General features: G+C 39.0%; 1 protein-coding gene across 4 annotated transcripts in view; it reads right to left on the minus strand.

Annotated features, from left to right (window-relative positions):
- The window catches only part of CPQ (carboxypeptidase Q), a 566,361-nt gene that overhangs the window by 187,936 nt on the left and 361,738 nt on the right, over positions 1 to 16,687 (minus strand). For all 4 annotated transcript variants that reach the window (XR_011145724.1, XM_068983905.1, XM_068983906.1 and 1 more), the window contains exon 5: positions 1,542 to 1,653. Coding sequence is in view for 3 of the 4 variants with exons in the window: in XM_068983905.1 (XP_068840006.1) it covers positions 1,542 to 1,653 (112 nt within the window). In the remaining variant the exon portion in view is untranslated. The remainder of the gene's footprint in view (positions 1 to 1,541; positions 1,654 to 16,687) is intronic.

The raw sequence follows: 16,687 nt of genomic DNA on the forward strand, positions 1-16,687 counted from the left end.
CTTTGTGACCCCATGAATCGCAGCACGCCAGGCCTCCCTATCCATCACCAACTCCCAGAGTTCACTCAAACTCATGTCCATCGAGTTGGTGATGCCATCCAGCCATCTCATCTTCTGTCGTCCCCTTCTCCTCCTGCCCCCAATCCCTCCCAGCATCAGAGTCTTTTCCAATGAGTCAACTCTTCGCATGAGGTGGCCAAAGTACTGGAGTTTCAGCTTCAGCATCAGTCCTTCCAATGAATACTCAGGACTGATCTCCTTTAGGATGGACTGGTTGGATCTCCTTGCAGTCCAAGGGACTCTCAAGAGTCTTCTCTAACACCACAGTTCAAAAGCATCGATTTTCGGCACACTCAGCTTTCTTCACAGTCCAACTCTCACATCCAAACATGACTACTGGAAAAACCATAGCCTTGACTAGACAGACCTTTGTTGGCAAAGTTATGTCTCTGCTTTCAATATACTATTTAGGTTGGTCATAACTTTTCTTCCAAGGAGTGTCTTTTATTTTCATGGCTGCAAGCACCATCTGCAGTGATTTTGGAGCCCAGAAAAATAGTCAGCCACTGTTTCCACTGTTTCCCCATCTATTTCCCATGAAGTGATGGGACCAGATGCCATAATCTTAGTTCTCTTAATGTTGAGCCATAAGCCAGCTTTTTCAGTCTCCTCTTCCACTTTCAAGGGTTCATTAAAAGTCAGAGGCAAAGCTTAGATTTGAACACATGGGTATTTAAGTAAGCAATGGAATGCTTTCACCAAAGGGAGTGCTCTGATCTCTGTGACATTTGAAACTCCACAGTCACAATGGAAACATTCTGCTGATGAGGCATTTTCCAAACCACCACTGGTCTGATTCAGATATGGAACTGTCATTACAGATTGTTTGATTATTTCTAACCTCACTTAAAATCCACCTCTTGACCAGCCCACAAAAAGGAAATGTATGTTTTTTGTTTGCAAATAGGGTCATCAAAAAAAACTATTTTCACAATTAGTTCTTGCTCTGTATGCCTATCCATTTTCCCCCCATGTCTAGTTTAACCTGCAAGGTCCAGTTTTTCATGCTGGATTCCTCACTGTGGTGAAAAGAATCATTCCTCCAGGCCTACTTTGCTCGCCTTGACTCCGGCTATGGAAAGATGAGTGCAGCAAAGCTATCCGAGCAGCTAGGTGATGTCTTTAAACAAGGAAAAGGAAGTGGGTGAGCTACTGATTTTTCTTTCCACTTGTTGATGGTTTCCTTACATAGTCTCTAGCTGATGCGGTTGCATTTGTTGCAGTTTTATTAGCTTGTTCATTTTCCCCAGTGGCTGATTATATTTGATACTTTGGCCGTCTGGTGGACACTTCAATAAAAATTTCGTTCTTCATGGGGACAAATTAGTTCTTTTCTGGGAATCAACTGACAAAAAACATACAGACCTCAGGAGAATCTTTGAACATTCCACAGCAACTAATCTGCTGAGCATTTTGTGTGTTGAGTTAAACATCACCACTGACAACCTCACACATTGGTTAACTACTTTCTAAATATTTACCAAGATCTTTAATAAGCGAGAGGGCTTCCCATGATATAAAGGCTCCACCACCATCATCCATGGCACCCTGCCCGACATCCCAGCTGTCCAGATGTCCACTGACCAGTACAACCTAGAACAAATAATAAAAGAGAAAAAAAATAAAAACCAAGCAGAAATGACATCAAAGAAGAAGCATTCATAGGCATTCCAAATACAGAAAAGAAGTTTTATATTTTCTTTTCTATTTTTACTTTTTAAAAGAACTGTGTCATTGCTAATGGAAAACTTGGTATAGAGGTATTACATAAGGGGTATAAGGTCATCTTAATAGGAATAAAACTTCTCATCTTGTACCTCTATTAATATAATTTTGAATGCTAAAGAAGAATTATTTATTACTGATGGATGTTTGACAACTTTATTATATGGCTTGAAACCTAAATGACATGCAGATAGAGCTCAAAACTTCAACCATATTCTCAGTTGTCCCAAATTCTAGCAGACAAATAATAAACATGTGTTGAATTGAATTTAAATGAAAAAGCAAGAACAATTAATTTGTTTTTAATTATTGTGTTTGTGCATTATAAATCACTCTAGTGTTGAATAAATATGCTGGTACTACAAACTAGAGTCTAATTAAACAGAATAACTTTTAAGAAATATCTCAATTTACATGCTAAATAAATTTATAGATTATATTATAAATTTTACACCATCATAGATTTAAATTATTTTCTGAGAATCATTAATAATTATCACTAGAAAAATATAAAAATATCTCAGTAAAACTAAATTTCATAGATATATTTTAAACAAGTTTAAAACCAAGTAAAATGATGCTGGGCTAACAGGATATCTACATGGAAATTATATATTGATCTCTGGATTATACAATATATGAATAGCAAGTCAGATGAATTACAAATTTAAATAAAAATGTTGGAGGAAAGCAGAAAATAGCTTTGTCAACTTAGAGTATGCAAAGATTTCTTAAACTGGATAAGAAAAGTGCAAACTATAAAATGAAAAAATAATAAACTGGACTTTAAAAATATTAGGAATATTTGTTCATCAAAAGATCCCATTACAAAAGCGAAAAGGCAACCCACAGAGAAGAAAATATTTATAAAACATATTTTCAACAAAGTCCCATATTCTGATTATATAAAGAACCCCTATGAAACAGTAACAAAAAGGAGAGTGAAATGATAGAAAAATGGGAAAAAAAGCTTGAACAGACAATTCTCAAAGACAGATACACAAATCACTAATGAAAGTCACTCAGGTTCATTATCAACAAGGAAATACATGTTAAACCACAATACATATCCACTGAAATAGCTAAAATGAAAAAGATAGAAAATATTAGTGAGGAAGTGGAATAACTGGAACTCTCATATATCAAGTGTGAGTATAAATACTAGTCAAGTCTGTGGTTGACTAGTCTAGTCAACCATATCTAGTCAAATCCGTCTAGTCAAGGCTATGGTTTTTCCAGTAGTCATGTATGGATGTGAGAGTTGGACTGGAAAGAAAGGTAAGCACTGAAGAATTGATGCTTCGGTGGAAAAACCACCAAAAAACAAACAAACAAACAAACAAAAACCACCATAGCTTTGGAAAAAACATAGCTTTGACCATATGGACCTTTGTCAACAAAAGGATGTCTCTGCTTTTTAATACACTGTCTAGGTTTGTCATAGCTTTTCTTCCAAGGAGCAAGAACCTTTCATTTCATGACTGCAGTCACTGCCTCTGGTAATTTTGGAGCTTAATAAAATAAAATCTGTCACTGTTTTCACATTCTTCCCCTTCTGTTTGCCATGAAGTGATGGGACTGGATGCCATGATCTTAGTTTTTTGAATGCTGAATTTTAAGTCAGTTTTTCATTCTCCTCTGTCACCCTCATCAAAAGGCTCTTTGCTTTTTGCCATTAGAGTGGTATCATCTACATATCTGAGGCTGTGGACATTTCTCCCAGCAATCTTAATTCCAGCTTGAGAATTTTACACTTCAATACTGAGAATATTACACTTCAATAAAAAGCTTAAAAAACCAAGTTCAACAGTCTGATCCTATGAATAGCATACAGTAAATAAGCAAACCAAACTTGAACAAATCTTCTTGATGATCAACATGAAAGTGCCCCAGGACTTTGGGAAAGCATGATTTGGGGTTTCAAATGTCAGAGTGACCCATAGCACGGCCGTCTTCCCTGAGCAGCTGCAGGATCTCCCATTGACTCTGTGTATACAGACAGTCCTGACTTACTATGACTTCACTGTAGTCACAAACAAGCACAATGCCCCAGACTAACAAATGGCCATGTAATGAACCCAAATGGATTGCTTCTAAGGAAAAAAAAAGAATAAAGAAAAAACATGTTGCAAGAGCAGGAAATTCTGGTTCAGAAAGTGGTATAATCCCCTGTGGGATGAACAAGCCAATTAGTCAACATGCTTACCCCCTCAGAACCATTTTCCCAATGAAGTTCAAGTTCCAGTGGATAAAAAGTGTCAAAATCTGTTTTAATCAACTTTTTCTCATATAATACATGAGTCAGTAAATCAAGGCAGCTATTGTTTTAAGCTTCAGATTTTGGAATAATTGAGGTTGTTTTTACAATCATACTTCTTTCTGTTTTCTGAAATATCTCTGTTCTCCAATCCAGAATTATTACTTAAACTAATAGTTCAAAGATGGAAGTGTTTTTGAATGATAGGGGAGTAAATGTTATCTCACAGGATAAGGACTTTGGCACAGTGATATGGAAGAATGATTACAAACTATTTGGATTATAAGAGTTTGTTTTACTTTTTTTTTTCCTTACAGAAAAGAATATACTGGGGATCATCAAGAGACAGTAATTTTAATATTAACTGATTCAAAAACTAGGTGATGACAGAAAACTACTTCAAATCCAGCGACATGTTTAACAAACTTGAATTTTCCTAATCATAAAAGCTTCAACCTATACCTGGGAAATAGCAGTGCAGGGGGTCTCAGTTAACGTGGTGTCTGTTTAGCATTCCTTAGTGCAGTCTCACAAAGGATGGATAACCCAGTAACACATAACAAAGTCACTACGTCTTGTGCCAGGGTCAGGCAGAAATGAATATCAGCTGTAACACATTTGGATCTGATTTAAGCAAACAAAACAAAAACACACAACTCTGAGACACAGTAAACTCCAGATTTATGAAAAAGGATCACTTTATAAAAGATAGGAGAATGCACTGGTTCTGTTGCCAGAAGTGGAGCTCCTCAAGCAATAACATGGCCTAGAACCAACAGAGAAGTGGGGCTCCCACCCATCGACCCCTCGTGTGTGCTGCTCACCGAGGCAAGCAGAGCACTGACCAATTCCCCGCCCTCCAACTTCCTTCTCACCACCGTCTCTTCTAAAGGCAGTACTGAGTAAAAATGATTAAAACCATCAGCAGGAGCCAAGAACAGCCACAACAAAACAAACATGAGGGCAGGATGGGAACCGCAATGCTCTGAAATACAGAGTTTGCTGTTTGTGAGGCACACATTAGTCCTGACCACCAAAGAATTGGCCTTAGGGTGGGAGCGGGGAGGGCCTTCTGCAGCAGGGCAGAGATACCCTGGATGACAGCCTGCCAGGATGAAGAATTAGACTGGCAGTGGCGCAGAAACACTTGCAGGCCAGCTGTGGGTCTGAGAGCAAAGACACAGTAAATCAGGGGTAGACAGATAGCAGTACAGGGACAGGTCCCCACTTCTCTGTTATTAGGGCATATGGAGATACTGAAGGCAATCAGATTTGCTTGATTAAAAGATGAATAAGAATATAGTTGAAATGGGACATATGAAAAACATGGCAGAACAAGGGAGGGAGGAACTTCAGAGGAAGTACATTCTTATGAAAACAGGTAGGTGCAAAATACTGGATAAAAGGTCCTGCTCTTTGGGCTTTCCTGCCTGCACTTATCCAACAATTTTTATTGAGTGTCTATTAAGAGCCAGAGACATAGAAATGGATAAAACAAATATTCTGCCTTAATGGAATTTATGTGCTCGTGAGGGAGATGGGCAATACATAAATATAATGATAGTTTCAAGTACTACAAAGAAAAATCAGGCAGAGAAAGGGGATAGAGCATGGTGGTGGCAAGAAGAGGAAGAAAAATCAGTCTGCTTCCTCCTAAATCACAGACAGCCTCGGAGAATTCTGCCCCTACCTTAATGAGAAATCGGGATAATCTCGAAAATCGTAACTTTTTAAAAGCCCGTCAGAGGTCTCAGATTGTCATTCAGTCAGAGGAACTGAATTCCAGAGGATAAGGAGCTCATCTAAGGAGGGGTGGGATACAGTCTTCCTTTAGCAGAGAGTAGAGGGAGAGGTAACAGGCATAAAAGCAGGAATAAAGACAATGAAATGCTGACAAATTCTTCAAGGGTGAGTGTGAGTTAACATGAGAGTTTAGAAACCCTGGGAACCTCCTATATAAGCGCTCTAGGTATCCGTTTCCCAGATCTTTTCCACAAGATTCCATTAGGTGCTGATAGGAAAAACTGAGAGCAGGGCAGAAGCCCTGAGAGCCCACCTCGTGACGCAGGGGTACAGATGACGACTGGTGCTGCTGGGAAGCAGGGAGCAAATACGTCTGCATCCAGGACCCTTCTTTCAAACTAGAGCCAACTCTAATGTCCAACAACAGTGAGATGAATAAGCTATGATACAGTCACACAGCGGAATATTATAAAGTAGCTAAAATTACCTATAGCTACATTTATAAATGAACACAAGAACAGAAATATGAAAGGAAAAGAAAGAAGAAAATAAATTGAAGAAGAAATAGAAGAGTATGATTCCCTAACACAAACTGCAAAATTCAGTGAGTTAAGTAATCTTTTGCACTGTGTAAAAAATATGATAAAATTGTGAAGAAAAAGCAAAGTCATAGTAAATGAAACTTAGGAGAGTGTTTATATCAGATGAGGTTCAGGCAGAGAGGAAGAGACCATCAGAAAGGGCAGACAGTGAGCTTCGCAGGCTGGTGGTGTTCTATCTCTGAAACTGAGAAGACATGTAACCCTCTTATCCTCCTTTAGATTGCATATACATGCTAAATAGAGTCTTTGGCATGTGTGCTGTGTTAAACCATAGCAAGAGTTATCAAAGATAGTTCTTAAAGTGAGTTGAAACAAACACTAAAGGTCAGATTTATCTCATTCATTTCAGCTGTTGCAAAGAAAAATATGGAAAATGTCTATATTTACTTACAATCATAATTTTGTCACTAAAGCATGAAAAAAGTTTGCATTACTTTCTAAAAGTCCACTAGAGATGAACTATAATTGTAAAACCTAAGATTATTGTATCTAGTAGCATATTAAAAGCTATTGAAATATAATGACTCAATGATCTCCAAAGTTACAGATATGCAGCAGATAACAGTCATCTCTCCCTCAGTATATTCAGAGTGTTTGGTTCCAGCTGTTGTTCAGTTGCCCAGCTGTGTCCAACTCTTTGTAACCCCATGGACTGCAGCAACCCAGGCTTCCCTGTCCTTCAGTATCACCAGGAGTTTACTCAAACTCATGTTCACTGAGTCAGGGATGTCATCCAACCATCTCATCCTCTGTCATCCCCTTCTCCTTCGACCCTCAATCTTTCCCAGCATGAGGGTCTTTTCCAATGAGTTGCTCTTCCCATCAAGTGGCCAAAATATTGGAGCTACAGCTTTACCATCAGCCCTTCCAATGAATATTCAGGGTTGATTTCCTTTAGGATTGACTGGTTTGATCTCTTCGCAGTCCAAGGGACTCTCAAGAGTCTTCTCCAGCTTTTGAACTGATTCAAAAGCATCAATTCTTCAGTGTTCAGTCTTCACTATGGTCCAACTCTCACATTCATACATGACTACTGGAAAAACCATTGCTTTGACTATAATAACCTTTGTTGGCAAAGTGATGTCTCTGTTTTTAAATACCCTGTCTAGATTTATCATAGCCTGTTTTCCAAGGAGCAAGTGTCTTAATTTCATGGCTCTGTCACGATCTGCAGTGATTTTGGAGCCCAAGAAAATAGAGTCTGTCACTGTTTCCATTGTTTTTCCATCTATTTGCCAGGAAGTGGAGGGATGGGATGTCATGATCTTAGTTTTTTGAGTGTTGAGTTTTAAGCCAGCTTTTTCACTCTTCTCTTTTACCTTCTTCAAGAGGCTCTTTAGTTTCTCTTCGCTTTCTGCCATTAGGGTGGTGTCACCTGCATATCTGAGGTTATTGATATTTCTCCCAGCAATCTTGATTCCAGTTTATTCTTAATTCAGCTCAGCATTTCACAGGATGTACTCTGCATAGAAGTTAAATAGGCAGGGTGACAATATACAGCCTTGACATACTCCTTTCCTAATTTTGAACCAGTCTGTTTTTCCATGTCCGGTTCTAACTGTTGCTTCTTGACCTGCATATAGGTTTCTGAGGAGGCAGGTAAGATGGTCTGGTATTCCCATCTCTTTAAGAATTTTCCACAGTTTGTTGTCATCCACACAGTCAAAGGCTTTAGCATAGCCAATGAAGCAGAAGTAGATATTTTTTCTGGAATTGCCTTGCTTTTTCCATGATCCAGCAGATGTTTGCAGTTTGATCTCTGGTTCCTTTGCTTTTTCTAAATTCAGCTTGTTGGGCTTCCTGGTGGCTCAGATGGTAAAGAATCTACTTGCAATTCAGGAGACCTGAGTTTGATCCCTGGGTCGAGAAGATACCCTGGAGAAGGGAATGGCTACCCACTCCATTATTCTTGCCTGGAGAATTCTACAGACAGAGGAGCTACAGTCCATGGGATAGCAACAAGTTGCACATGACTGAGCTACTAACATTTTCCCTTTGGTTTCAGGGCCCCCAGCAAATACCAAAATCCATGGATGCTCAAGTCCCTTATATAAAATGGTATAGTACATGCAGATAACTTATGCACAACCTCTCATAAACATTAAAACCATCTCTAGATTACTTATAATGCCTAGTACAACATAAATGCTATGCAAATACCAGTAGTTGCCAACTTGTAGTAAATTCAAGCTTGGCTTTTTGGAATTTTTTTCCCCAAATAGTTTTGATCTGCAGTTGATTGATTTCTGTGAATGTGGAATCTGCAGACCCAGAGAGCCAACTGTATGAATAAAGGGCCAGTACTATTATACAGAGTGAAGTCAGCCAGAAAGAAAAACACCAATACAGTATACTAACACATATATATAGAATTTAGAAAGATGGTAATGATAACCCTGTATGCGAGACAGCAAAAGAGACACAGATGTATAGAACAGTCTTTTGGACTCTGTGGGAGAGGGAGAGGGTGGGATGATTTGGGAGAATGGCATTGAAACATGTATAATTTCAATTATGAAATGAATCACCAGTCCAGGTTCGATGCAGGATACAGGATGCTTGGGCTGGTGCGCTAGGATGACCCAGAGGGATGGTATGGGGAGGGAAGGGGGAGGGGGGTTCAGGATAGGGAACACGTATACACCTGTGGTGGATTCATGTTGATGTATGGCAAAACCAATACAATACTGTAAAGTAATTTGCCTTCAATTAAAATAAATAAATTTATATTAAAAAATTAGAATAAAAGCTAAAATATGTATTTATATTCCTTTACAATAATAACCATGTAATCACCTTTAAAAAAAGGGGGGGCCAATACTGTCTCACCCTTGCCATTTTGGTGTGCCTAGATTTTCACAGTCTGCATTTTAAACTGTGAGTTGTATAAGCATTTATCTAAACCTGACCAAGTTCTTGTTGATCAATCTTCAATAAATGAGATGCTAACCTCTCCGAAGCATGCTTCATTTTATAAATGTTTTGCTCAATCAAAAGCCAGAATGACAAATCTGGTGGTTTTATTTTTTAGTTTTGTGATGTTTTGTTTTGTTTGCAGCTGCTTCATTCTCTTTGTCTCATTTTATTTTGTGTATTTAGAGAGCTAGCAGGGAGGAGTATTAGGGCTACAGAGTTCAAGGACTAATGCATTTCCAGACATAGGAAATCCCCGATCAAATTTTCAACAACAAAATTCATTAAACAGTTGAAAAATATGACCTACAAAAACAGAAGGAAAACCTTCTCATTACTTAGCCTTAAAGGAGAAGCCAAGAAGTGATCTAATAATGGGCTTCAGCTGTGATGGCACCCTCTGTGGCAGATACGAGCAGCAGAAGATGGAGCAAAGGAACAGGTCTGGGCTGCAGCAGTGAGCATTTAGGGTCACAGAAACGATCAAGAATTTTCTGATGGAAGGATTTTGTAGAAATTAAAAAAAATAGGTAACAGGGAAAAGGTTATGGAAAACTCCATTCCTTGGAGGGTTTCTAAAATAGGACACAGGAATAAATAAAATCTTTCAAGGTCCCATCTTGTCCAAAGTCTATGACAGTTTTCAAGAGTTCTTGTTTTATTCAAACCAATTTAAAGGGGGAAACTGTGCTTTGAAAAGTCTCCATAACCTCAACAGACTTTTCCCTCAGCATGTCCCAGCTACTGAGGCTACCACAATCCTCCCCAAATTTAGAATCTAAACACAGGTGGGTAGGCACCTCTCAAGAAATCTGTTTCATAATTCCCATCAGAGACAAAGACTTGGCTTTCAGAGGGCAGTTGCTGAATGTTTCATGCTATTGCCTAGAACAGACAAAGGGGACAATGTTTGAACAGATATTATCCTCCCCAATGAACAGACCAGGTGGTTTGCAGAACAGAATGGGGCTCCTGACACATAGGGTGTTCAGAAATAACCCAGCAAACATCTTATCTCCTCTTGACTTGGTTTCTTATCATCAAACCTTGTTTAGTGAAGCTTTTGGGTGTTGATAGCTTGTGGGTCACAATAAAATGGTCCATCTGTCCAAATGCTCATGCATCACAGAGCTGCTTCTGAAAGGGGCTCTTTCCATCCTACAGGACCCCCTTACCCATGCAGGGCCCTCACATTCGCCTCAGAAAATGAAGATCATGCCTATTTCTAGTTGAATTCTGTGAGCTGATGTTGGAGGGAAAACCAAGATGGGCCTAATTTATCTGTGATTCACAAAAACCAAGTCTCCAGTAGATTTAGAACATGTGGTTGCAGTGTATTTGGAAGAAATGGCTGAAATTGATTAAACATTGATTTGTGGATGGGGCATAGCAGAGACTCTATGGAAGGAAATCATTCCAATTTAAACGGAGGTGATTGAGTTTTATCCAGAAGTCAGGACTGGTTGCAACTAGAGATGATATTCTTTTAAGTGAAAGAACTATGCTCCTGCATGCCTCCTCCCTTGGTCTAAGCAACTACAGGATAAGCTGCCTCACTTCAGAGGATGGGAGGAGTGGAAAAGCTGACTTACAACATTGCACTTAAACCTTCTCAGGGGAGGCGTGAGAGACAGAGATTTTAGGCAACTTATACCTCGATGACCATCTTTCCTGTGATTGAATCCAACTATGATATTATTACTGTGCCCGGATAAAACTTCACTCTTATTACAACCATTCACTGACCACTGTGTTCCAGAATTTTGTTAGGCATGGTATATAGGACTAGAAATAGAAAGAACAGAGGCCCGTGGTACTTTGAAATCCTACAGACGCTTTTATGGTTTGATTTAGACAAGCTAATAGCGGTACATCACTTTCATTATAGAAAATGGAGGCTAAGGTGCTTCCTACCTAAAGAAACTTTTTTTTTTTTTTGCCATTTAGATCTATAAGCTAAAAGATTCTCCTTGTCCCCTAATGGTTTCTAAAATCCCAGAAGCCTTTGCAGCTTCGAGTACTGCTTTTGATGCTTGTTTGTCTATTGATTGTGGAAACTTTCTCAGTCACTGAACCTTCTCTGATATTCCGAACATTCCCTACAGAAGCTGGTCTACAAGATCAGCTGAAAGGCTCAGTCTATAAAACTTCCCGTTCTGAGCCATGAGACAAAACTAAATAACAGGCCAAGATTTACCTATTCAAATGAGTACTGTCATTTTGAAAAGCACAGTCCTTGAAAGGTTATACAATAATTCCTTCTCTACCACCAGTTCCCATAAAGAAAAAGTCAAGTTAGCATGGATTAGTATACACATTTATTTCTGTGTACTTTTTCCTTAACAGAAAGAAATTTAGTCTGAGGATGAGGGATTTTTACTTGCTTTAATTGTGATCACTGGGAAAGGAAGGAAAGAATTAAGGGAGGAGGGAGAGAGGGAGAGGAAAGGAATGACAGCATGAAACAGAAGATGAAGTAGAGAACAGATTAGAAGGGAAAGTGTAAAAGTGAAGATTGCTCAGTCGTGTCCAACTCCTTGCAACCCCGTGGATTATACAGTCCACGGAATTTTCCAGGCCAGAATACTGGATGGGTAGCCATTCCCTTCTCCAGGGGATTTTCCAACCCAGGGGTCAAACCCAGGTCTCCCACACTGCAGGTAGATTCTTTACCAGCTGAGCCACCAGAGAAGCCCAATCAGAAGGGAAGAGGTTGGCAAAGAAACTTGGAGAAAGGCAGAGGAAAAAAGAGATGTAAACCCAGATCAAGACCATGGACTCAAGCTTGTGGCAGGTTGCTGAGGTTCACTTGGCAAAAGTTAAGAGAAGATGTTTCTCCATGTTCTGATGTGCACAAGCTAGAGGTCCTCATGGATGGTGCTAAGACTAGGTAAGCTCAGAAGTGGGAAGGAGGCACTGGAAATACCCAGCCATGATAGCCTGTGTAATTTAAAGAAAAGTTACCTAAAATATTCCTGCCTCAAACATCTAAGTAATTCTGTTGGCTCCTGCCTGCTGTATCTTTGGACCACAGTGGTAAGAAAGAATCAGAAGTCAACCATCCCAAGTCCTAAAACTTGGTAGTGAACTCAGGGGTAGCTCCATGGCTTCCTATGACACCAGCACTTAAGACAAGCTTAATTTTGATGCATAAAGTATAGCTTAAACAAAAGACCATCAAATCATGTTATAGCTACCCAGATAGAGGACATCATTTTTTTTTTTCCTTTATAGCTGTATCATGCAGCCTGTGGGATCTTAGTTCCCTGACCAGGGATCAAACCTGTGACCCCTGCAGTGGAGGCATAGAGTCCTAACCAATGGACTGTCAGGGAATTCCCAATAGAGGACTTTTCAGAACATTTTGATGACATAGTTTTTAACTTCAGGACAGAGTGTCAAGGAGCCAAGCCACAGGCTTGCTGCTCAAGGGTAGCCCTTCCTGGTCTTTTAGTCCTCTCATCATACTTGACCTCACATTCTATCAGCCAGGTCATAGGAGTCAATAATCTCTATATTAAGACTCCAGAAAGAAGCCAGATTTCCATTGGTAGATTTTGTTTTTGGAGAAAGATGTTGAAAATATTAAACATTTTATATTCTTGCATCCTTGTGCAAAAGAATATTACTTTGCCCATTAATCCTGATTCTGTCTTATTTTTGATTTCAGTTTCATGTCCTAGGGAAAAAACCCAGAATAGACCTCTTATCTACAATTGTACCTAATATATATGCTATGAGATCCAGGGAAAAGTACACACTACATATATTTACCCAAACTGAAAAACTCTCTTTTTCCATTCAAAATACAATAAACTGAAGCTCAACTTCAATATTCACAGGCAAATTACACATCTACATGAAGAAGAGAAGTGACAATTTTAGTCTCACAAGAATCAAAAGTCACTATAGCTAAAAAGTGGGTTAACCGTATGTTTGTGCATCACAGCTCAAAAGGAATTGCCAGGAAGTGAATTCTTCTAAGTCCAAAGTTAACCTGAAGTATGGCTGTGCTTTGCACAACCCCAAAACTTGTCCTCTGTCCTTTTTAAAGTGACCTTCAAGGATAAAAGAGCTGCCCTGGTGGCTTAGAGGATAAAGCATCTGCCCACAATGCAGGAGACCTGGGTTTGATCCCTGGGTAGGGAAGATCCCCTGGAGAAGGAAATGGCAACCCACTCCAGTACTCTTGCCTGGAAAATCCCATGGACGGAGGAGCCTGATAGGCTATAGTCCATGGGGTCGCAAAGAGTCGGACACGACTGAGCGACTCCACTTCACTTCAAGGATAAGAAGCAGAAGCAGCTTGAATGTCATAATGTTTGGCAAAGGCAGACCTGCTAGACAGAAAGGAATAAAAATGGGCCCGAGGGACCAAGAGTTCATGAGGAGTGCCTATCGAGAAAAGAAACTAATGAGAATACAAGGTAATTTTCAAAACTTATCAGAGGCCACAAAAAGATAATGAATAGTTTAGCTTTTGTCTCTCCAAAATGCAATTAATTAGACTAAAGTAACATCGTGATAAAAGAATGTTCACTTTCTCCATAAATGGATATTGGGACATTATTATCCCATTGTAGCCCTAGATTTCTTAATGTCAAATCTGATGAGGCCATCCATGATCCCCTAAGTATTTTGACTTGTCATAAGGTTATATTCTCATCAGTTAAATGTTGATTATAGCCATGTGGTTTGAATAGTTAATCATATACTTTGGGGAAAGAAAGGAAGAGGGGGAGGGAGGAAGATGGACTCTTTCTCCTGAGTTGTCCTTTTTTCTGAAAAATCAAAATGCTAATAAGACAAGTATTTATTAATTTAACTTGTATTTGGTAGCACAATCAGTATATTTTAATAGAATACAGAACTAGAGCAAGATAAAGAGAAATATAAGCATCAATAAAAGTCACATAATTTGCACCAAATTCTTAATGTCAGTATAATCAGGTTCAATGTTTTCATTGATATCTTAAAGATATGCTTATAAATTTTAGGAAGATAGAAGTATAAGATGAATCAATATGTTGGGTCAAATCAAGATCCAAAAATATCCTGAGACAGAAATAATAGCTTATAGCCAACAAGATAATTCAGCAGGATGAATATGAAGGTGCGCCTTGCACATTTTGGTGGTGGGTTGATCACAGTTCATTTGAGGACAACCAGAGCATTCATGTGGGCATCAGCATATTGAGCCAAGAGGGTGTCTCAACTATGAAAAAATGTTAGTAAAATTTAGGGTTTGTTGATTAAAAATATGGTATTCTGACTCTCACTTTATTCTAATCAATCAAACAATTTTTCCTCCCTTTTTTTCCCCACCTAAATACCTAAGCAGATCTTCTAGGGGAAAGGACTGTGGCCAGAGAAGAGCTGTTGGGATTAGACAGGATGTGGACATCACATTGGTTGAAGAGCAACTGAATATGTTACACTGATGAAGAGAAGGCTTCAGAGGGCTAAATGCTTCATCCACAAAAAGAGGAAGAACCAGGCAGAAGCAGAAGGAACACCTGTCAGGTAAAGATGGATTCCTGACCTGAGGTGGGAGTGGCAGGTGGGCACTGAGCTGGATAATCTCTAAAGGCAGTGTCGACCCCAAGACTCAATGATTCTCAAAGGAAAAATGGACTTATCCTGGCCATTATTCAGCAATTCCCATGATACTACTTATTTTTCTACAATAAATTTCTATTATGCTTCTTTTTTTTTTTCTTTTTTATTTTTTTTTTGTTCTCACTTTCATTTTTTTTTTAATTAAATTTTAAAATCTTTAATTCTTACATGTGTTCCCAAACATGAAACCCCCTCCCACCTCCCTCCCCATAACATCTCTGTGGGTCATCCCCATGCACCAGCCCCAAGCATGCTGTATCCTGCGTCAGACATAGACTGGCGATTCAATTCTTACATGATAGTATACATGATAGAATGCCATTCTCCCAAATCATCCCGCCCTCTCCCTCTCTCTCTGAGTCCAAAAGTCCGTTATACACAGCTGTGTCTTTTTTCCTGTCTTGCATACAGGGTCGTCATTGCCATCTTTCTAAATTCCATATATATGTGTTAGTATACTGTATTGGTGTTTTTCTTTCTGGCTTACTTCACTCTGTATAATCGGCTCCAGTTTCATCCATCTCATCAGAACTGATTCAAATGAATTATTTTTAACGGCTGAGTAATACTCCATTGTGTACATGTACCAAAGCTTTCTTATCCATTCATCTGCTGATGGACACCTAGGTTGTTTCCATGTCCTGGCTATTATAAACAGTGCTGCGATGAACATTGGGGTACATGTGTCTCTTTCAATTCTGGTTTCCTCGGTGTGTATACCCAGCAGTGGGATTGCTGGGTCATAAGGTAGTTCTATTTGCAATTTTTTAAGGAATCTCCACACTGTTCTCCATAGTGGCTGTACTAGTTTGCATTCCCACCAACAGTGTAGGAGGGTTCCCTTTTCTCCACACCCTCTCCAGCATTTATTGCTTGCAGATTTTTGGATCGCAGCCATTCTGACTGGTGTGAAGTGGTACCTCATTGTGGTTTTGATTTGCATTTCTCTGATAATGAGTGATGTTGAGCATCTTTTCATGTGTTTGTTAGCCATCCGTATGTCTTCTTTGGAGAAATGTCTATTTAGTTCTTTGGCCCATTTTTTGATTGGGTCGTTTATTTTTCTGGAATTGAGCTGCATAAGTTGCTTGTATATTTTTGAGATTAGTTGTTTGTCAGTTGCTTCATTTGCTATTATTTTCTCCCATTCAGAAGGCTGTCTTTTCACCTTGCTTATAGTTTCCTTTGTTGTGCAGAAGCTTTTAATTTTAATTAGATCCCATTTGTTTATTTTTGCTTTTATTTCCAGAATTCTGGGAGGTGGATCATAGAGGATCCTGCTGTGATTTATGTCTGAGAGTGTTTTGCCTATATTCTCCTCTAGGAGTTTTATAGTTTCTGGTCTTACATTTAGATCTTTAATCCATTTTGAGTTTATTTTTGTGTGCGGTGTTAGAAAGTGATCTAGTTTCATTCTTTTACAAGTGGTTGACCAGTTTTCCCAGCACCACTTGTTAAAGAGATTGTCTTTACTCCATTGTATATTCTTGCCTTCTTTTTTGACTGGGCTGAAAATAAAAATTGAAATTATATTGCTAGTGACATTTATTATTAAGGAAATGTGCTGTAATGAAAAAAGAAAACTTTTTATGATTTCAAGTTTGCCTTCTTGCTGCATCAACTTCCACTGGAACCTAGGGGCGTCCTGTGGGAGGGCAGAGTAATATGATCTCTCTCAACGCCATCCTTTCGGGGAAGCTCCACCTTTTACAGTTTCCTTTACTAATTCATGACAGACCATCACCTCTTCATTCAATTAAATGTTATC

This window comes from Capricornis sumatraensis, chromosome 11 (genome assembly GCF_032405125.1).
Source record: "Capricornis sumatraensis isolate serow.1 chromosome 11, serow.2, whole genome shotgun sequence".
NCBI lineage: Eukaryota > Metazoa > Chordata > Mammalia > Artiodactyla > Bovidae > Capricornis > Capricornis sumatraensis.